The sequence below is a fragment of the Labeo rohita genome, chromosome 15 (assembly GCF_022985175.1).
Source record: "Labeo rohita strain BAU-BD-2019 chromosome 15, IGBB_LRoh.1.0, whole genome shotgun sequence".
NCBI lineage: Eukaryota > Metazoa > Chordata > Actinopteri > Cypriniformes > Cyprinidae > Labeo > Labeo rohita.
In genome coordinates, this window is record NC_066883.1 from 38,497,809 (window position 1) to 38,520,571 (window position 22,763).

The window sequence follows — 22,763 nt, forward strand, 5'->3', positions numbered from 1 at the left end:
CAACAGGTTTGAAGAGTTTGAGATAAAAGTACGCTCTAGTTTCATATTCGAGCAGTTTGACTGATGTGGTGAACGTTCAGCTCCAGTCAGGTCTACGGGTGGTTTCTAACTCTGTGCTGGAAGCCCTGATAAGATTCTACAGAAAACCAGGAGTTAGTTCAAAGCACTGCAAAACCTTGATACGAGATGTGAGAGATGCTGTCACGTACGTCACTGGTGTCTCACTCACAGCATACAGACTCATCATACACACTATTAGATTTACAGCTTCAGGCCATAATCAGAACTGACAAAAGCAACACCTAACCAAACAAAACCAGACATCCACACATGAACAACAGCAGCAACAGATACAAATGTGATTGTACAATTTAGTCCAAGCCTGTAGAATTAGTGTGTGTGTGTTTGTGTGTATGAGTGTTTGTGAGTCTGTGTGAGTGTGTGTGTGTGTGTGTGTGTGTGGTGTTTTTAGGCCCTGCAGATTAAATACTGTAAGCTTCTTATGTGGTGGATGTGTCCTTAATTTCAGTCAGCGCTGGGTCCTAGTGCCACACCATCAGGAGAAAAGGAAAATTCCAAAACAAAAAACCATAGACCAACAGATCTTTAGCAGAAGTGATTCATTTAATTTCATTAAAATAATGAATATTGTCCTACTTCCAGAAAGCATTTTAATGAAAAAATATAACATTTTGTCAAGAAATCCTCTTGTCTTTATCCTTTCAATTACCTAAACATATTTAAGTATAAATAAGTAAAATAACTGGTAATAAATTACAAATTTAAATATTTGCATAAATTTTCTGGGGTTTTTTGTTGGTTTGTTTGTTTTTTTGGCTCTTGAGTGAAATGGGTAAACATTATAGATCAAAGGGGGAAAGTACACGTTTTCTGAAAGCGTTGATTTCTCTGTGAACATTCAGTTAATGCAATATTTTCATTCAAGATACACAGCGTCTATATTCAAGCCGATCGTCTGAACAGGTGTCTTTGCGCGCGTGCGTGCGTGCGCGTGCGTGTATGGGGATGTTTCCCACCAAATGAAAAGTTTCGACTCACCACCTTCCCAGCTGACCCGATGAGTGTCCTGGATCCTGTTTCTGCCCATGATGATGATGATGATGATGATGGTGATGAAGATGTTCTCGCGTATCCGCCGGTTTGAGATGCGGCCTGCCGCTGCAGGTGAACATCTGAAACAGATATGAGAGATATGAAAGGTCTGAACAGAGGCTGTTATACTGTCTGTGTCTCTTTATATCTGCAGATAAACCCCTTATAGAGTTTCTGTGGATTTGAAACTAGAAGAAATCCGATTCAATTAACAAGCGCAGAATCCGCTTTACACGCGCTCATTTACATCCTCACAATCATACGACAAAACCACTGTCACACGACACACAGATATCGAGCAGAATCACACTACAGATCACAGACAACGAGACCAAAAACTATAACACACTACAGAGAATAATCACACACCGATTACGGCAGAGAAACGGAACACAAGCGAAGAAGAAAACGACTACAGTACTGAAGAGCGTTTTAAACGGGATTTAAATTATTTTCAGTATTTTTAGTTTTTTAGTTTAATTCTTCTTTGTTCTTAACAGTACTTAAGCCAAAGTAAAACCACAACTAAAAGAACAAATAATTTCAGTAATTATTTTCATTACAAAATAATTGCATATGGCTGTCAAAAGTTATTTCCAAAAACTGTAGTTCAGCCTACATATGAAAATGACTAATTAACAATTGTAAAACAACTTTATTCCAAATGAATACATGAATAAATGTTTTCTATAATTTCAAGTTATAGTTTAGCCTAAATATGAATATTTATAATTAATAAATGCAAAACAAATTCTTCAAAGAAAATGTATTGTCTGAACACTGCGAGATCAAACTCAAGATCTAAACTAAATCTAAAAACCACAAAAGACACAGATGATGCATTATAATAAACTTTGATTTTAATACAGAGAGTTCGGGGAGAGAGGCTGGATATTTGTGGGATTTGAGGAACACTGGGTGCTTTTGTTTCTTTAATCCCGTTTGGACGCACGAACCCCCTCCACACACACACACACACACACACCGACTCCAATTATTCCAGCATTCTGCAGCGATGTCAAATCATGAAATGTGTTTTTCTGCGGCTGTGACGTGTAATCTGCTGTGTGTGAGCTCTGAACCCCAGCCATGAACACAACAGTTGCTTTACAGTATAAAACACGGGCATAATTATGATCGATTAGACACGCGATCCTTAGGCTGCGACTCTGATCAATGAACTGGATTTATAGAGATGTACGCGCTCATTTGCCATTTATTTGGACCTTTATATCTCTTTAATACTGAATGAATCTCTGTGCCAAATCTGAGCCCAAATCTTCAGGTTGTTCTTTTTCTACATCGGCAGAAAGAAATAGCCTTAATATCTGAAATGAACGCAATAGCGGAAAGCTCTTTAAAATAAGATTATTTGGCATCTATGGTTTCATGAAGAACCTTTAACATCCATGAAAAAACGTTCTTTATAGTGGAAAAAGGCTCTTAAGAGTTTCTTAAAAATAAAGTTTCTTCGTCGATGGATCCATGAAGGACATTTCAATTTCTTGAAATCTATTTATCACGCTCACAAATAAAGGTTCTTTATGGACATATATGGTTTCATGAAAAACGTTCAACATGCATGGAATATTTTAATTTCATTGGGAAAAGGTTCTTTAGATAATTAAAATGCTCTTCACGAAAGAAAACTATTTAACTGAAAGGTTCTTTGAGGGCCCAGAAATGGTTCTTTTATGGCATCGATGTAAAACCATCGTTTGAAACCTTTTTAAAACCTTTTTAAAGACCGTTTACGCTAAGAAAAATTGCAAAAACAGATAACTCCTTTTTTTTTTCAAATAGGCCTATCATGTTTTTTTTATAATGTTATTATGATTTTGTTGTGTTTTATTGTGTTAGTTAGCTGTATTTTTAGTTATTTTCTACCTAATAAAAATAACGCAACTGCATTTTGAGTGAAATTAATTGGAATGCACAATGAAAAACATGATTTTTGAAAATTGTTAAAAACGCAGTTATCTATATTTTTTGCAAATAAACTCTTCAAATATTCATTTAAAAACATCCATTTAGAGCCTTTATTTTAAAGATTTGTAAAAGTCAAATGTGATCTAAAGTGATTTTTGCGTCTTAATTCAACACGGACTGAAGTATTATTTACGCAAACACTAACTGCGCAATAACCTATACTTCATGCAGACACTATAATATTCGCGATGTGATGCATTGATTGTGTTTTTTCTCATTTTTCTCAAAACTTTTTGTTTTTTTTAAAGCGACTAATGCATATACAACTTACTGAGTGTGTGTGTGTATGTGTGTGTGTGTGTGAGAGAGAGAGAGAGAGAGGGAGAGGGATGGAGGGAGGGGTTTGTTCAGGTCTTGTCCGTCTCTAATTAGCCGCCTCCTCCTCCTCACTTCAGCTCACTATCACACGGAGACGGAGACACGCGCACCGCGCGCAGCCCAAATCGCCGAACTCACCGAACACCGGACACACCGAGCGCTGATGCCCGCTGGAGCTCACAGACTTACAGCATCTCAGAGACCGCAGATAAACAAAGAAGAAAACTGAACATTTGTAACTGACAGACAATCAGCATCAAAGATCCATTACAGACAGACAGAAGGAGAGAGAGAGAGAGGGAGAGAGAGAGAGGGGAGAGAGATAGAGAGAGAGAGAGTTTATAGTCATGATGTCCTACATGAAACAGCCTCATTACTCTGTGAACGGTTTGACTCTGTCCGGTACCGGGATGGATCTCCTGCACTCCGCCGTCGGTTACCCCAGTAAGTACTGAGCAAAACCCTGTTTCATTTCTGATCTGATTATTGTAGCCTGTTAATGAGAATTGACAAGTCAGATGTGATATTTAACGCGTTAAACTGCGCGTAAAGGTGATGATCAGCTTATCTGTATTAGTAGTATTATTTTATGTATTACTTTTAGAACATGGAATTTAGAAAAACGCAAACAATTCTCACAATAAAGTTTTTATAAACGTTATATAAAAAACGAAATGAGCTGCACTGACGTGAAAACATGTTTTTATAAATATCATTACGTTATTTATGAGCCTATTTATGATATATAATTTATTTATATGATTTACACTCCCTTTTCTTACTCAGAATGAGAAAAAATATTTTGTGTAATGCACAGCTCAACTATTAAAGAAATTAAAATATTATATCACGAGCAAACCAGTAATCGAAAATGTTAGGTTTGTAGATAAGGCCTATATATAACGAACATGATATTCAATTTTCAATTTCTTTCCTTAAAAATCGAATTTTAAGTCACGTAACATCCATTTAAATGAGCTTTTAAAATATAAAAATGAGAGTGATGAACTAAAACTTCAGATGAATCTTCACAAGTTTCAAATGATTCGTAAATGCGAGTTTAATTGTTAATCGTAATATAAATAATCATAAAATCACGTTTCAAATCAGATGGTGATTTATTTCGTGAAAGTCTGTTTGTTTGAATATTCTGAGCGAAATACGAAATAATGGTCTTTGTAAACACGAATGAGTATCATATACTGCTGACTGACATCTCTAACGGGAGTTTCTTGAAAAAAAAATTAATCAGTTAATTCCTTTATTAACCACCAGTGATATAGAACTATTTCAAGAAATGGAACAAACGTGTCGGTCAATTAAATAACAGGTTTATGTAAATAAAACCCACATCTCATTCACAGAAGATTTCATAAATTAATTCTTGTACGCGTGGACTAATACATATAAATGTCTATACATTTGAACATTTTGGAACGATAGATAGATAGATAGATAGATAGATAGATAGATAGATAGATAGATAGATAGATGGAGATTAAAGACTAACTGTGTTTCTGTGTTTTCTCGTCAGACACTCCGCGCAAGCAGCGACGCGAGAGAACCACATTCACGCGGGCGCAGCTCGACATCCTCGAGGCGCTGTTCGCCAAGACGCGATACCCGGACATCTTCATGAGGGAGGAGGTCGCGCTCAAAATCAACCTGCCCGAGTCCAGAGTCCAGGTGAGTCCAGCAGAACCCGGAGACACTCGACTGTTTGAGAACATCGGGAGGACCAGGTTTAGATAGTTAGAATTCAGCATTAACCCCTGATTATAATGATGATGATGATGATGATGATGAGGGTGAAGATCACGCATCTGTGGAACATTCAACATCCACGGGTTGTTTTTAGATATTGAGGGCAGAGCCATATTTAATTACGTTTATAAATATTGTTCCCATTTAAAGTGTTCACTGAAAGGTTTTTGGGGATTTGTTATTGGGGAATTAGTATTTATATTATTTGTTATACAAAGTTATTGTAGTTTTTGTTAATATTTTGATTGGATTTTATTGTTACCATTTTAATTTTAGTTAAAGTTTAGTAATTTAGTATGTTTTTTTTTTTTTTTTAAATTAGTTTGTGTTGTTTTTAAATACATCTAGTTTTTCTTTCTTTTTTGTAGATGTAGTTTTAGTTAAGTTGTGGTACAACCCTGATATAAATTAGAAAAAAAATGTAAAAGAAATCATAAAAGCGAAGCAATGATGGCAGCACTAGGCACTTATTCACTACAGTCCTTCCTTGATTTATTTGATTGTTTTTTTGTTTGTTTTTGTGAAAGTGCACTATGCAAACTTATAATTCATGAACACTTTGGAATATAGATGTAAGATTGGACTCTTTTTAAAGAAGACAGTCTGCAGATTATTACAGAATCATCTCAGAATATTAATCAAAACGTTATTGAAGTTTAAATTTACTCTAAAGAAAATTCACTGTACCAATTTTATATTTTATATAAAAGAAATATATTTTAAAACAGTTTTGAATCTAAAATTGCTATAAAATTAAAGCCTTATGTCTAAATAAGTTAGGTTCCAAATTTGAAGTTGATATTAAAAAAATTGAGATTCCTGTGAGATTTTATTTAGGATGTTATACCACAAACAGCCACCAGGTGCCATCAAACGATTTTTTTGATGCATTTCTCCGTCAATATTACGTCTATCACAAAATAACCACCAAATACGGCATCTTGAGACTCAGGCCTTTCTGACAACGTGTTTTTGTTACTTACATCCTGCATGCTCTAGTCTGGCATTGAGGGGAACAGGTTACTGACAGAGGTCCTGTCTGTGTTTTGCAGGTGTGGTTTAAGAACCGTCGTGCGAAGTGCCGACAACAGCAGCAGCAACAGACCAGCGGCCAGACCAAACCCAGACCGCCAAAGAAGAAGTCGTCACCGGCCCGAGAGCCCAGCGTCAGCGAGGCCAGCGCCAGCACCAACGGCCCCTACAGCCCCCCACCGCCTCCGCCCGGCACGGCCATCACCCCGAGCTCCAGCAGCACCAGCGCCACCGTGTCCATCTGGAGCCCGGCCTCTATCTCGCCACTGCCGGACCCGCTGTCGGCCTCCAGCACGCCCTGCCTGCAGCGCTCCGGCGCCTACCCCATGACCTACACTCAGGCCCCTGCCTACGGCCAGAGCTACGCCGCCTCCTCGTCCTACTTCACCGGGCTGGACTGCAGCTCGTACCTGTCGCCCATGCACCCGCAGCTGTCGGCCACAGGCGGCGCTCTCAGCCCCATCACCGCCTCGTCGATGGGTGGAGCGCTCAGCCAGTCGCCCGCCTCGCTCTCGTCTCAGGGCTACACCGCCGCGTCGCTGGGCTTCGGCACCGTCGACTGCTTAGACTACAAAGATCAAACGGCGTCCTGGAAACTCAACTTCAACGCTGCAGACTGTCTGGACTATAAGGACCAAAACTCCTGGAAGTTCCAGGTCCTGTAGGGCATCTAGAAGTAATTTCGCAGCACTTCTAAAAGGTTCCAAAATGGGTTGTATTGTCAGTAATGCCAAAAATGGGCCATTTTTGGTTCCCCTAAGAGTGAACGGTTTTGAAAAAGTGTAAAGAATCTGCTGAAAAAAACCCTCAGGGTTGGGGTTAACGCATTACAAGTAACACAAGTTGTGTAATCAGATTACTTTTTCAAGTAACTAGTGAAGTAATGGATTACTTTTAAAGTTATATCCTAGTTCAAATAAGTAACGCAAGTAATGCCTATGTTGAGAGAAATCGGGAGTAAGTGCAGAGACAGAGGCTTTTATTCATCTTTTTTTTGGTGTGAAAGGGTCTTTACAGTTACCAACAATATGTTTTTTTGGTGGTTTTTTTTGTTATGAAAAAAAACAAATAAACAAGCTTAATGTAACGCATTACTTTCCATAAAAAGTAACCAAGTAACGCAATTAGTTACTTTTTCATGGAGTAATGCAATATTGTAACACATTACTTTTAAAAGTAACTTTCCCCAACACGGAAACCCTCTTAGAATTTGCAATGGTTTTAATGGTTAAAAGTTTATGGTTTGTAATGTTTATAATGGTATTTGTACTGGAAATCATTAGAACATCTGTAGTGTTTTTTACACTTTTAAAATACTGGCATTCTTTATTGGCATTGATGGTTCAAAGAAACTTTAACATCAGTTGAACCACTAAAGGTTCTTTATAGTGGAAAAATGTTTCTTTGATAGACTTTAAAAAAGGAAGAAACCCTTGGTTCTCCTACAAACTGTTTATTGAAAGGTTTTTTGGGAAACCCAAACTGGTCCTTCTATGAAATCACTGCAAAAACACCCTTTGGAACCATTATATTTAGGAGTGATATTGTTTTGTTTTTCAGCAGCGTTGTCCTTTTGTCCAATGGAAAGATTCCATGGATGCTGAATGTTCTTCATGGAGCCACTGATGAAGAACCTTATTTTTATGAATGTGGATCACGTTATAACCATATTCAGAACTGTTCACGCACGAGTGAAGCGTTTGTAGGACACGGCTAGACGTACAGCTGACTGTCCAGTGTAGATGGAATTGTTTCTTACTGTCTGTCTTGATTATTTATGAATAACACTGAATGATGTGTAGCTGGTAGATGATAGAGAAATGAACAGGTGCCGCACAGCTCACGTTTAGTGCGGTAACGCTTGCGTTAAAGACAATCATCATCATCATCATCTTCTGAACTGCTGAATCACAGTTGTTTTAGGAGGGTTATGATTAGGCTAGATGATGTCTCAACCTTCAGAATCCCAAATGTGTGTGAATCAGCTGCTTCTGAAGAACGAACCACAAAGTCCCGCTCGGAGACACCAGGAGCATAGCATGCTGGGATTCCACTATAAGTCACACGACATGAACTCTAGCGCTCACTAGAGCTGAAGATGTCTCATTTATGTTTTATATGTTTCCTTAATTGATGTAATGATTAGAACAAACATCTGTTGTTTCTTCTACAGTTCTGAACCTGTGAAACGTTCAGTATTTACGGCTCAATTCGCTCAGTATTTACTGTCGTTTACACGACTGTGATTCTGAAACGTCAAACTTTACTTGAATAAAATAATCATGTGTTGAGTTACATGGAATTGAACATCCAGCAAACTCTTGATGTTTAGATGCTGCCAACAATCAGCGTTTGTTTTCTTGTCAATCTCAGGGGTTTCTATCGCTCACAGACGCAGAGGTTTATCGGCTCTTAATGCTCGTTTGTAAATCAGCGCTCTTTTCTGATGTAAGATTCTGTCTTTCTTTGTAATGTCCTGCTTTTTCATTGTGTTTGCATTTAGAGACTTGTAGTTTTGAGACTTTCAGTGAATTATGAATAAACTATTTCTTTCCATAAATACAGAACAGGTCAGTTTTGTTCATTTAGTAATTTTTAATGAATGAATGAATGAATAACTAGATAAAAAAGTTGGCAAGACGGAAATCTTAAATCAGCTATAAAAGCTTGAAGTATTAATATTTAGATAGATTACATTGATGTTGTTAGGATGTTTCTAACATGATTAGCAAATTACTAGCATGTTGTTAGCATGGTTGACAAGTTACTAGCATGTTTCTAGCATGATTAGAATGTTACTATCATGATTAGCAAGTTAATGAAAACAGTAATCATGATCAGTCTGAAGAGTTGGCCTGAGTTTGTTGGTTCTAGCTTGAATGTTCTAGGAGTTGTTGCTTTCTCAATCCAACCTAATAATCATTATAATAATAAAAATAAATTTGATTGAAATGGTAAAATATGTTGATGGTCCTAAAATAAGATTTATTTTCCTAACTCTCAATTGTTTCTTCAGATTTTGGGATTAAATATGCTTTTTCACATAATGAAAACACACACACTGTCACGTGTCTTTTGTGTTTTGAGTGTCTTCATTAGGTTTTTCCCATGACCTAGTTTCCTGATTCTCATTCCATTCACCTGTCCCTTGTTAATTATCCTCATTAGTCCCTCGTTTAAGTTAGTATTATAGCCCTGCCCTTCCATAGTTTCTTTGTCCTGTCTCTGTCATGATTTAAGCGGTTGTTTTCTCTGGATTTATTAAATATTTTGTTTGCATGGACCTTCTACCTCCTTCATGTTTCTTACCCAAACAACACGTTACACACACACACACACACACACACATTAAACGGTGTGGGTCCATCATGTGTTGTGTTGTGTAGCTGTAAGAGAGAGATGCAGAAAGAAACGAGAGATGGAGGAAGCGTCACAGGAGCGAGTGAGTGTGTGTGTGTGTGTGTGTGTGTGTGTGTGTGTGTTGTGTAATCTGGATGGACGGAGCATATGGCGTGTGCGGTGCAGACGGGCTCAGAGACTCTCAGGACTTAAAATATGATTCATTTCTTTCCCTCTAATCCACACAGACACATCAGAGCAGACTTCCTCCAATTTCCCTTTAATCGATTCCTAATCCCACACACACACACACACACACACACACACACAGTGAAACACACAAACACACTGATTTGCTTGCATATGTTGTTTATGGGGACTCTCCAAAGGCGTAATAGTTTTTCTACTGTACAAACTGCATTTTCTATTTGCCTACATGAACCCTACACCTAAACCCTTCACACCAAACTACAGGCAATTTTTGCTTTTCATAAAACACCATTTAGTATATTTTTAAACCTTTTGGTTTACGGGGACACAGGAAGTAAATAATGTTTATGTTGTAGTGCCAATGTGATCATACACATTTACCATTATACACATGTGTGACCCTGGAGCACAAAACCAGTCATAAGTATCACGGGTATATTAGTAGCAATAGCCAACAATACATCGTATAAGTCTAAATTATTGATTTTTCTTTCATGCCAAAAATCATTACGATTTTAAGAAAAGATCATGTTCCATCAAGATAATTTGTACATTTCTTTCTGTAAATATATGATAACTTCTTTTTTGATTAGTAATATGCATTGATAAGAACTTCATTTGCACAACTTTAAATGTGATTTTCTCAATATTTAGATCTCAATATTTTGCACCCTCAGATTCCAGATTTTCAAACAGTTGTATCTCGGCCAAATATTGTCCTATCATAACAAACCATACATCAATGGAAAGATTATTTATTAGTGTATAAATTCACCCTTATGACAGGTTTTGTGTTCCAGGGTCACATTTGTCATTATAATAACACACACACACACACACACACACACACACTCTTCATTATTATAACTGCAGTTATCCACTAAGTGTTCATGTGTGTCATTTTAAACCTAGTTGAAAACAATGAATAACTGAAAAAGTTCTTCTTAAACTATAATATCTATTTTAAATGAGAATTTTCTTCCACACTTTCACACTTCTGTTGACACACATTACTGTTCAAAAATAAATACTAAATAAATACTAATAAATTCATTAAAAACAAATATAAACACACATCAAGACTCATTTACCTGCTGCTTGATTTGTAGAAATGATCCTGAGTGTGACCTTCATCATCATCATCAGAGTCAGAGTCGTGTCTCAACTGTGAAACACAAATTGACTGTCATTAGAAAGATTCTCTCAGTGAACTAAACACTTTCATGTGGACAAAAAAACAGAATATAAGTCAGCGGGAACTAAAACATTCTTCAACATTTCTTCTTTTGTGTTTCACAGAAGGTAAGAAGTAAAGTCAAACATATATTGGGCTTTTATGTCTGAAATGTAGACTTGTGAAGTTTTCATACGGGGATGAGTGTAATTACACACTTACAGCAACTTCATCTGTGTGTGTCTGTAGTTTGTTATTTTTACTGATCTAATTTAGCAAATGTTTCAATCCTCTTACGCTCCGGTGCGCTTCAGAGTGAATTAGTCTGGATTATTGTGTGTCTCTCACTCTCGTTTGGTGTTTTCTTCTCAGAGTCTTTCCAGGATCACAGTCAGAGCAGGTTTGTGTTCGTCAGTGAGATTCACACTTTACCTGATCTCCGTCCATCATCTCCATGAGGACCTTCAGATTCTACCGTCTGTGAGAAGATTCAGTGCAGACCAAACCGGTTCACACGTCCAGTAACATCTAGAAAACAAGTCAGATTCATTACAGCAGCAGGAGATTGAGTGTTGCCAAAAAAGAACTTTTCCATGGTCACGTTATTTTCCATGACTTCATTAATTTAAACCAAAATTACTGCAATTAAATGACTTTTAAACAAATATTAATATTTATATATTTATATATAATATTATTTACATATACTCACGTTCAGCCACTTTTCTGATTTTCTAAATCAAACCGTCTCTGAAAACAAACATCGGTGGAGCAGATCTCCTGCTGTTCATGTACACTTAACTTAAAATACAGTTAACTTAAAATAATTTGTAACCTGGCTGCCTTAAAATTTTAAGTTCAGTCAACTCAAAAAAAGTTTATTCAACTTGAAATGTCAAATTATACTAAGTGACAACTTAGATATTTGAGTTGAATCAACTTAAAATTTTAAGGCAGCTGGGTTACTTACCCATCTGTTCAGTTTAGCAAACACAAATATCTAAGTTGTTACTTAGTACAACTTAACATTTCAAGTTGAATAAACGTATTTTAGTTGACTGAACTTCAAATTTTAAGGCAGCAGGGTAACAAATTATTTTAAGCTGACTCAACAAATTGTGTTTTTTATTTTTTACAGTGTACATTTACATGTCAGACTCTAATCATTAATAAAACCTGAAGAAAAGCGTCTGAACAAACCTCATATAATCTCATATTAAATTAAAATCATTATCAAAACAGAGATGGACCTGCATTTGATCATGCAATAAAGCACTTAATTTTATAAAATTTATACACAAATTTAAAAATAACAGTGAAAATACATTATTTAAAAGAATATTATATATATTATTATAAGACAAAAACAGTTTAGAGTTCAGTAACAATTTTTGGCTAAAAGATCAGAAAAACACTGAAACTGGAGGTATTGTTTACACATGATCTTTATTAATGAATGATATATTTTATGAAATTCCTCAGATTTCGTTTGAATCTCCTGGAGGATCACTGATGATCTGATCATTTCATCATGATGAATCTGTCTCTCATTCATTAAGATTCACGTCTCACTTCTGTTACTCATTTTCATGATATGCTGCATATTATATAATGTTTGGAACATGTAAGTGTAATTTTTGTTGTTTTGTATTAATGAAGCTGGAAAAACTATTTCTGAACAATCAACATGCTCAAGTTGATCAAGCAGGCAATGAAGCGCATGTGAATCAGTAAAAGTGAATCAGTAACTGTGACGTGTTCAGCGCGTCTCACTCTTTCTCCTGTGTTTTTGAGCACTCGCAGCTCCTAATCTCCCCATTCTGTCTAATCCAGGCCTGACCTCAATCCAGTGATGTAATGGGTCACGTGACGGGACGGCGGAGACGGTTCCCACCAATCGGAGCGCTCGCAGCACGATCACATGAGGAGACATTCAGACCAGACCTCAGTCTGAGGACGTGAGCGACTGAAAACATGATTCAGAAAGTAAAACATGTATGTTTACACATGTGTGTGTGTGTGTTACTCTACAATCATCAAAACTGATTCTACATGAACACAGCAGGACTGAATCACATGAGCTGCTACGATCAAAACTCTCAGTGAGAATTTTCACTCTGAAACTGACAAATTTTTACAAATAATTACAGTTGCAAATAACACATTGAGTTAAATGTTGAATTTTAAAGCAGTATTTTCTTGTAAAACAAACTCAATCATTTTTGTTTCATTCACAAGTATGAGGAATCATTTGCTGGCAGTGTCCTCATTCACCACTGGACCGAATAATCAGAGGAGCACGAGGAGTGTTTTATGTTGTTTTGTTTGACTGATTTCTGACGTCTGATTTCATTTTCATTAACTCAAATAAAGCTGAAATAAAAGTATGAAAATGTCCATTTTTCTGTCCCTAGCCAGAAAATATTACACTTGAAAAACACTTCATGGTTGCAGTTTCTTTGTTTTAAAATGAAACAATATGTTATTTGAACAATTACACCTTCTTGAGCCGTCAATGTGGCAATATTTGTTTTTTAATTAATTATTTTGAATGCCAAGCACCACAAAACCGCTCAAAACCAAAGCCATGTACAGAGAGAAAGTGCTTTATAAGTTTTTTTCTACCATTTATAATACAAAAATATATTTAGAACTATCAAATATATGATGGCATATCAAAACAAAATGCTGAATAAATATTCTAAAATATATAATGAAAGTAGTGATCCACTGAGGTTGTGTCTCGTTTATTTTGAAATAAAAATCACGCTGATGACTTCACTTGACTTCCTTCTATTTCCTAAAAATCTATGAAGAAAGGCCCATGTTAAGTCCTTTGTCTTTTTTCAGGTATCAGAAGTTTGCTCGTTTATGATTTCATATGAAGATTTAAGCTTTGAGGTTTTGACCTACTTTATTGTTAGGGAATTGTAAAAAAAAAAAAAAAAAAAAAAAAAAAAAAAACTACAATATAAATGAATTAAACTTCATTTAGTGAACATACCATGATTGACAACATGTGTTTTGACACCTTGCAGCAGTCGTTTTGTAAAATGTGTTTTTCATGAAAATGATCACTGGTGTTTCCTTTCTTACAGGTAAATAAATGCACAAAATGTTTTTAAAAAAAAATCATTAAGTTGTCATTTATGTGTATTCATAAGGTCAGATTTTAATCTAATAATGACACTGCAGGCAAAAACACTGCTTTTTCTTGCACCTGTCAACTTTGAGATTTTGGGATTTTTGGTTTTTCATAAAGTGTTTTTTCAGACTAGTGGAAAGAAAACATCCAAAACACACTGTGAAGTGTTTCTTTTATAGCATTTTGTCTATTTGTGTCAATAGATTTTAATTACAATACACATTTTTAAAGGCTGTTTTCTCATAATGAGTTTTTTTTCCTACACTGAGCCATAAATCAACACTTACACACACCACATTTTACATTTGTTTTCCTGTCTATATCCTGAAGGTTTTTACAGAGGGATTTGTTTATATATAATTTGCTTGATTATATACAGCATTTTATTCCCCCAAACATTGTGAACATTTATTGTTTTCTGTCTGTTATAAGTATTTTCTGAATTATGGAGTGACAAAAATGAGCTACACAAAATTTCTTTGTAAAAACATTTGACTCTAATATGTCAAAAAAAAAAGAATTTTGAAACTGACTCCATCCAGTGTTTAGATTTCTGTAATATAAATTTATGCAGATTAGCACATATTTCATTAAATAATGCCTCATTTGCATATCTAAAAACCTAAACCTTTAACATCCTAAACATTTTAGAAAACTTATAATACAAATAACGTTTGCAATTATCAGAGTAATCAATCAACTAACTAATCAACATGGTTTGGCAATTTGACTCTGAAACTTAGGTCAAAATGTTTTTTTTTGTTGTTGTTGTTGTTTTTTTACCCTATACATCTGCATTTTACCCTATGTCTTGCCTTAAATGTTAGAAAAAGAAATATATTTGAAGACATCTTGCCATAGCAAAAATGGACATTTCTGTAGAATGATCCAGATGAAAAACTTAAAAATAACTGAAACAAACAAGTTTAAGTTAATGTACTAAAATGACTGAAAATAAAACTGTTATGATAATTATATGAAATATATATAAAATAAATTACAATTAAATACAAATATTTTTGTTAAAAAAATGATAAATGCACAAAACTTCAAACTAAATTCAAAACATTAAAAACGAATCCAAAATATTAAGACTATAACAGCATAAATATTGCACTAAATTAACACTTGTAGCATTTCATTCATTTTTTTATGTCCATGACTGAAATGGAAATTAACTGGAGACACACACAGCCAAGCTCTCTCTCTCTCTCTCTCTCTCTCTCTCTCTCTCTAAGCTCCTCCCCCATCTGTCTGTACCGCGGTGTGACCTGTGACACACACACACACACACACACACACACGCAGTCTTATGCATAAAAGAACCTCAGAGAGAGACTGGTACCAGTGTGTGTGTGTGTGTGCTGCACTCGTGTCTGAACAAGGTTAATCTCTATGGTGCCCTATACCACACTAATCACACACACACACTGATAAGGCTGAAATGTTGCCTTGGCAACGAACTAAAATAAGTTCAAAATGTTGTTTTACTTCATGTTTTTTTCTTACTGTTTTAGTTTTAGTTCATGATAATGATAATAACCCCGGCATGAGCGATTCTAATCACACACATATGAATTGTAAATCAAATTACGATAGATTTACTATGAGATGTTTATCTGTTGTTCTGAAATCACAGGTTAAATAAACACTTATTCAGAGACATCACAAACCCACAGAACGAACACTGAAGGATGTTGATAAGTAAACAGTCGCCACTGAGTTTCATAGTATAAAACAAATACTATGACAGTCAATGGGTACCGGCAACTGTTCGGTTACTGATATTCTTCAGAAATGGAACAACATTAAGGGTAAGTAAATGACAGAATGTTCATTTTTGGATGAACTGTCCCTTTAAATGAGTGATAATGTACAGTCAAACCAGAATTTATTCACACACCTTCAACAATTCTCACATTATCACAGTTTATTCACTATAGTTTATAAAATTGTAATAAAATATGTCAAGAAATCAAGAGTTAAACTTTGTCAGAACAAATTCATATTGATGATGTCAGATCACTTTGATAAAAAGGTGTTTAATAAAACATGGTCTGGTCAAAGTGTCAAATCCAATTTTTGGTCCCAAATTCTGAATCATGTTTGGTTTGACTGTACGGTTCTGCCTCAAATCATAACTTATAAGTATATAATTGGATCTGAATTATTACAGTGAAATCTTGTTTTACTAGTGTAATCAGTGTTTCTGCTGTGACCAGTGGTTTATTGTGAGTAGACAGTGAAACGCATGTGATGATGTGTAGATGTGTGTGTCTCATCACCTCCATCTTCATCATCATCATCATCATCATCATCATGACGGCTGTCTGTGTCTGATAATCTGTCGTGTGTCTGTCAGCACTTTGCAGAAGCAGACAGACGGATTGGACTTAAATCCTCCAGTACCACACAGATGGACAAAACACAAACAGACCTTGGAGAAGGTGAACACACACACACACACACACACACACACACGTCTGGTTTATTATCCTTGTGGGGACTCTCCATAGGCGCAATGGGGACTCTCCATACCCATGGGGTGCAATGGTTTGTTTTATACTGTCCACACTGTATTTTCTATCTCCCCTATACTGTCCCCTAACCCTAACCCCCTAAACCTAACCCTTACAGAAAACTTTCTGCATTTTTACTTTCTCAAAAAATCTCATTCTGTATGATTTATAAGCTTTTGTACCCATGGGGACCACAAGCCGGTCCCCACAATGTCAAAAATTTCAGGTTTTACTATCCTTGTGGGGACATTTGCTCCCCACAATGTAGCAAAAACAAGCACACACACACACACACACACACACACACACACACACACACACACACACACAAGCACACACACACACACACACACACACTCACACACACACTGAAGGAGCGCAGCCTGTAAAACGAGTGTGAATGTGAGTGAATGTGACTCACTGGCGCCACCAGCTGGACAAACAGAAGATCTGCGCTCACATCATGACATTGGTGCAACACAAGACACACACATGCAGTATGAGACTGTATGAGAGCTGTTTAGACTGATAAAAATGGTGCTTTTATTTATGAATTAGTGCACTGTCTGCTGGTTTATAGACTGAGTTTGTCACTGATCAGTAACACACACCACATACACAGTGAAACTAGAAAACATCAGCAAACGCCTGATGAACACGCTTTCAGGACAGTATAAACACGGTAAACCTGTAAAAACAGTTACTCCCTTTCTGCAATCGCCACCAGATGACGCTCAATTTCTGCTTCTGACAGAGTCCTGAAACACACACACACACAATGATGTTAAACCGCATCACATCATTTCTGTCTGTGTTCATTCTGCTCTTTATTCTCTCTCTGTACCTGAATTTAGGGTTTTCTTTGGTCACAACAGACACTTCCAGCTCAGTGCATTTGAAATCCATTGAAAGCACAGAAGACAAACACGAGATCGCCATCTAGAGGACAAGAGACAATATTTAATCAACACACTTATTAATATTATTCATATTATTATTAATATTACTATTATAATAATTAATATATAACAATTAGGGTTGTTCAAAAACCTGACTGTGACTGATCAGTGATGTAATTCCGTGGCCTAATATTTTAAAACAATGAGCTGCTAATGATATATTATTCCTTTACCACTTATTTTCTCAAAATTAAGGAAAAAAATAAGTAAGTAAATTAATTAATTAATTAATACAAAAAATAAAATAAATTCAACCGAAAACAGAACATCTTTGTTGCACATGAAATTACCACACTGCACCTGTAAAAAAAAAAAAAGACTAAAACAAACTTTGGAAAAAATTAAGAAAGTTACTTGAAATAAAACATTAACTGAAATAAAATAAGTTGCCAAGGCAACATTATTTATTTTAGTTTAGTTTAACTTCAAGTACTAAAATAACTAAATCTAAAAAAATTAAAACTAATATATAACATTTATAAAAAAAAAAAAAAAAAACTATACACACAACAAAACTGCAAAACCTTTAAAATGAAAATGAAAACAGAAAATATAAAAATTAATCTAATTTAAAATATTAATAGGAATAATAAGGAATATTATAATATAAATTTCATATTACATTATAATATAGTATGTTCTACACACTGTATAGTCACCCTCACATTTATACAATTTATATTTATATTACATTTTATTAAAGCACATGTTGGTAATGAGTTTCACAAATTAAAATATATTTTGCAGTGAAAATGGATTGAATCAACATTGTTTTTGTCTTGTCTGCTCATTGAGGCTGCACTTATTTAATCAAAAATATAGTAAAAATTGTGAAATATTATTTCAGGTTAAATCAGCTGTTTTCTATGTGAATATCTGTTAAACTGTAATTGATTTCTGTGATGCGCAGCTGAATTTTCAGCATCATTACTCCAGTCTTCAGTGTCACACGATCCTTCAGAAATCATTCTAATATACTGATTTGCTGCTCAACAAACATTTCTGATTATTAGCAATGATGAACACAGTTGTGCTGCACAATATTTTTTGTGAAAAATGACTTTAATGCTTGATTTTCTAACAATTTATAAATGAACGGCCTGTATTTGTGAGTGCGTCACACACCTCCACGGTCCTGTCGTAGGGCAGATCTGGCTGTTTCTTCAGCTTCTTCTCCAGGTAACTGTTGGCCTCGTGGTGTTTGACCCCGACGCTGGTCGCCCTGAATCCGCAGAAATACCCGGCCGGATCGCATTTATACAGCATGGGGCCCATCTGAGGGTCCATAGCGATCAGCATCATACCTGAACGACAGAGAGCATCACGTCAGACCCGCAGCCACCCGTCACAGCACACATGAGATATGAACACACTCACAGCAGCCCAGCGGCCTCATCTCTGCGTTCTGCGTGTAAACCTGAGAGATGTCCGCCATACGCCGGCACAGCATGTCCACTGTGATGTCATAACCGAACTTATACTTCCACTCCCCCGCCTCGATACGAGCCCGATGAACCTGAGAACGACTGTCAGCTACACACACACACATGTAATTAGCACACGATCATACATGTGTGACCCTGGAGCACAAAACCAGTCATAAGTAGCACGCGTATAGTAGTATCAATAGCCAACAACACATTGTCATTTCTCTTTTATGCCAGAAATCATTAGGATATTAAGTAAAGATCATGTTTCATCAAGATATTTTGTACATTTCCTACAGGAAATCTATCAAAACTCAGTTTTTGATTAGTAATATGCATTGCTAAGAACTTCATTTGGACAACTTTAAAGGTGATTTTCAGAATTGACCCTTATGACTGGTTTTGTGGTCCAGGGTCACATATGTGAATCAACACTATGTGTATATATACACTAACACGTCTGCTTCTGCAAAGTGCTGACATAATTATCTACAGATGAAGACACACACCGTAATGTCCGGTCATGACACATCCGATTCGCGGAGTGAGACGGAACATGTTTGTCATCGTCGATGCATCCATGAGAGAGTCCTGAACATGAGAGAAACAGAAAGAGACGCTTAAACACACACACACACACACACACACACAGCTCAGTGTAATTCAAGAGCATCACAGCATCTCTGCACAAAACACTCACATATGCTTGAAGACGCTTCAGTCTCAGTCTAGGAGTAAAACTGGCTGATTAATACTCACTCAGCTAGTGTAAACCTAGTAAATGTGAGGGATTCTTCAGTTTGGAGAACTTTTCTGCCTCAAAAACCATTTTAAGGGGAGACACTGCAGGCAAAAACACTGTTTTTTCATGCACCTGTCAAGTTTGTGATTTTGGGCTTTTTGGTTTTTCATAAAGTGTTTTTTCAGACTAGTGGAAAGAAAACATCCAAAGCACACTAAGTGTTTCTTTTATAGCACTTTATCTATTCTTCAATACATTTCAATTACAGTACATATTTTAAAGACCGTTTTCTCAAAATGAGTTTTTTTCTCCTGCACTGAGACATAAATCTACACTTACACACACCACACTTTACAGTTTTATTCCTGTCTGTATCCTGAAGGTTTTTACAGAGGGATTTGTTCATATATAATTTGCTTGATTATATACAACATTTTATTTCCCCAAAAACTGTAAAAATATATTGTTTTCTGTCTGTTCTAAGTATTTTCTAAATTATGGAGTGACAAAATGAGCTACACAAAATTCCCTCTGTAAAAACATTTGACTCAACAAGAATTTTGAAACTGACTTCATCCAGTGTTTAGATTTTTGTCCTAGAAATGTATGCAAATTAACGCCTATTTCATTAAAAAAAAATGCCTTATTTGCATATTTAAACCTACATTTGAGAAAACTTGTAATACAAAAAATGTTTGCTGTTATCAGTGTAATCCACTAACTGAGTTAGCGATAACTCTTAGTTAATATTTTTTCCCTATTCACCTGCAGTGTCTCACATAAAATTTCTTTCCTCTTTTTTTGCAAAAACAATTGTTCCGGTATTAAAGGCTCATTTACACAGGCTCTGCATCTTGAAAATATTGCAGAAAGGCCTGATATTAGCTAATCTGATGATGCCGAGTTCAAAAATATCAATAAAAACTTTCCATCATGTAGTTTTTTCATAAAATAAGAATGAAGATTTTTCAAATTACCAGCTTTTACGCACACAACGAAAGCAGTCAAATGTTACAAATTTCTGTTTTGAAGTCTTTAAAATGTATCATTTAACCTACAATCTGCAAAAGAGTGAAAATTATGTCAAAGAATTTTGAAAAGAAGATTTTTTCACAAAATCTACAATGTAGTAAAACACCTACAGATGAACTGAGTGAGTCATTTTTTAAACCAGTCTTTCACCCAAAGTTTCTAAAAGTTTTTAGCCGAGTGTCTGTATTTGCTGAAGCTTTGTTAGGTGTGGAACTGAAGAATCCACAGTAAAGATCTGCATTGATTCTCACTCCGTTTAAATGCATAGTACTGTATTTACTTTTTATTTTACTTGTTCTTTCCATCATATTGGGTCATATATGAATACATGTGAGCTGAAGGAATCCCTGGAAACCAAAACAAACTGCTTCTGTGTTTGTGCTCTGAATCTGACCCTAAATGCTCTTACAGAGTGAAATCATTCGTTCAGACAAGACTGAACACTAAAGACTCTTTTCAGGTGTGCGTTTTACCGAGACTTTCTTCTGTGTGACCAGCACAGCGCAGTCCGTCCCTCTGATGCCCACCGTGGTCAGGCCGCTCTGACTGATGGCTTTGAAGGCATATTCTGTCCAACACACACAACATTATATAAACACACATGATCAGGAACTGTGAAGGACATTCGGGTGATGATCGCATTCAGTCAATTATTACGGATTAATGAACATTAGGTCTGATCTTAATAAGTCCTGCTGAAGGAACTGGACCCGACAGGTGGTGTTTAATGCTAAATAATGAAATATAGTTTCATTATGATCACAAACACACTCGCATCTGCGCTGTGACACACGGTAATTCACAGAACAGCTACTTTACGCATGAATGTGTCCCCAGTAGTTTGAAAAGTTACATTAGTGCAGCAAACACGAGCTGGAAGCTCTGATAATAGTTGAACAGGAGCTGTAAACAGGAATGCTGGATAATGAGATGGCGAATCTCTTACCGACTTGGTACAAGCGGCCCTCCGGTGAGAATATGGTGATGTGTCGATCAAACCCCGCGTTTGAGCCCCGAGACATCCTTACGAACACACTTCACCGAGTTTAGCAGCTCAATCCGTCAAATTCACCACCGACAGCTCGAACGCGCGGAGAAGTTGGTGGAGTTGAGCGTGAATAAGCGATTTGACACTTTCACTTTCTCTTTCGATCAGTCGCGTCGTTAAACTCGAAGAGGAACATGCGCGCGCACACACACCTGAGACTCACATCCAACACAAACTACAGCAATATACATCACAAAACACCTTTATTTTTTAAGAGTGTAACTGCGATTTTTTTTAAATCACACAATTCGGACTTCAGATATAAACGCATGGGCATAAACTCACAATTGCTCTTTAAATAAATTAATAATTGTCCGGTGGTTAAAGTGAAGATATGAAGAGTTTATTTGCAAAGACAGATATCTCCGTTTTTAACTTTTTAATTTTCAAAAATCATGTTTTTCATTGTGTATTCCTATTAATCTTAATTAAACTGCAGATGGGTTGATTAAGAAAAAATAATTGTAAAAATACAGCTAACTAACAATAAAACAATAAAAACATGACAACATAATAAAAAAACGGCGTTATCTGTTTAAGATTATAAACGTGCAATTATGAAAACTAAATTAAAAATAAGTCGCAATTAGTTTTTTAAAAAATATATTATTATTATTTTTATGTCAAGAACATTAAAACCGATATATATATATATATATATGCACTACCGTTCAAAAGTTTGGGGTCAGTAAGACTTGTAATAGTCTTTAAAGAAGTCTCTTATGCTCATCAAGGCTGCATTTATTTGATTAAAAATATAGAAAAAAAACAGTAATATTGCAAAATGTTTTTACAATATAAAATAATGTTTTTTATTTTAACATACTTTAAAATAGAATTTATTCCTGTGATGAAAAGCTGAATTTTTATCAGCTGTTACTCCAGTCTTAAGTGTCACATGATCCTTCAGAAATCATTCTAATATGCGGATTTATTATTAGAATGATCAGTG

General features: G+C 35.8%; 2 protein-coding genes across 2 annotated transcripts; one reads left to right on the plus strand and one right to left on the minus strand.

The window, feature by feature from the left end:
• The first annotated feature begins 3,513 nt into the window (after nucleotides 1-3,513).
• On the plus strand, nucleotides 3,514-8,978 carry otx5 (orthodenticle homolog 5). The gene is made up of 3 exons (XM_051128609.1): nucleotides 3,514-3,864; nucleotides 4,955-5,106; nucleotides 6,237-8,978. Exons 1-3 carry the CDS (start codon nucleotides 3,768-3,770, stop codon nucleotides 6,879-6,881), a joined length of 894 nt encoding a protein of 297 aa, XP_050984566.1. The 5' UTR covers nucleotides 3,514-3,767; the 3' UTR covers nucleotides 6,882-8,978.
• An 8,144-nt stretch (nucleotides 8,979-17,122) lies between these two features.
• Nucleotides 17,123-21,934, minus strand: psma6l (proteasome 20S subunit alpha 6, like). The gene is made up of 7 exons (XM_051129700.1): nucleotides 21,710-21,934; nucleotides 21,237-21,331; nucleotides 19,499-19,580; nucleotides 18,940-19,095; nucleotides 18,688-18,866; nucleotides 17,448-17,542; nucleotides 17,123-17,361 (listed from the first exon to the last, which is right to left on the minus strand). The coding sequence occupies exons 1-7, from the start codon at nucleotides 21,783-21,785 to the stop codon at nucleotides 17,304-17,306; spliced, it is 741 nt and encodes a 246-aa protein (XP_050985657.1). The 5' UTR covers nucleotides 21,786-21,934; the 3' UTR covers nucleotides 17,123-17,303.
• Between the last annotated feature and the right edge of the window lie 829 nt (nucleotides 21,935-22,763).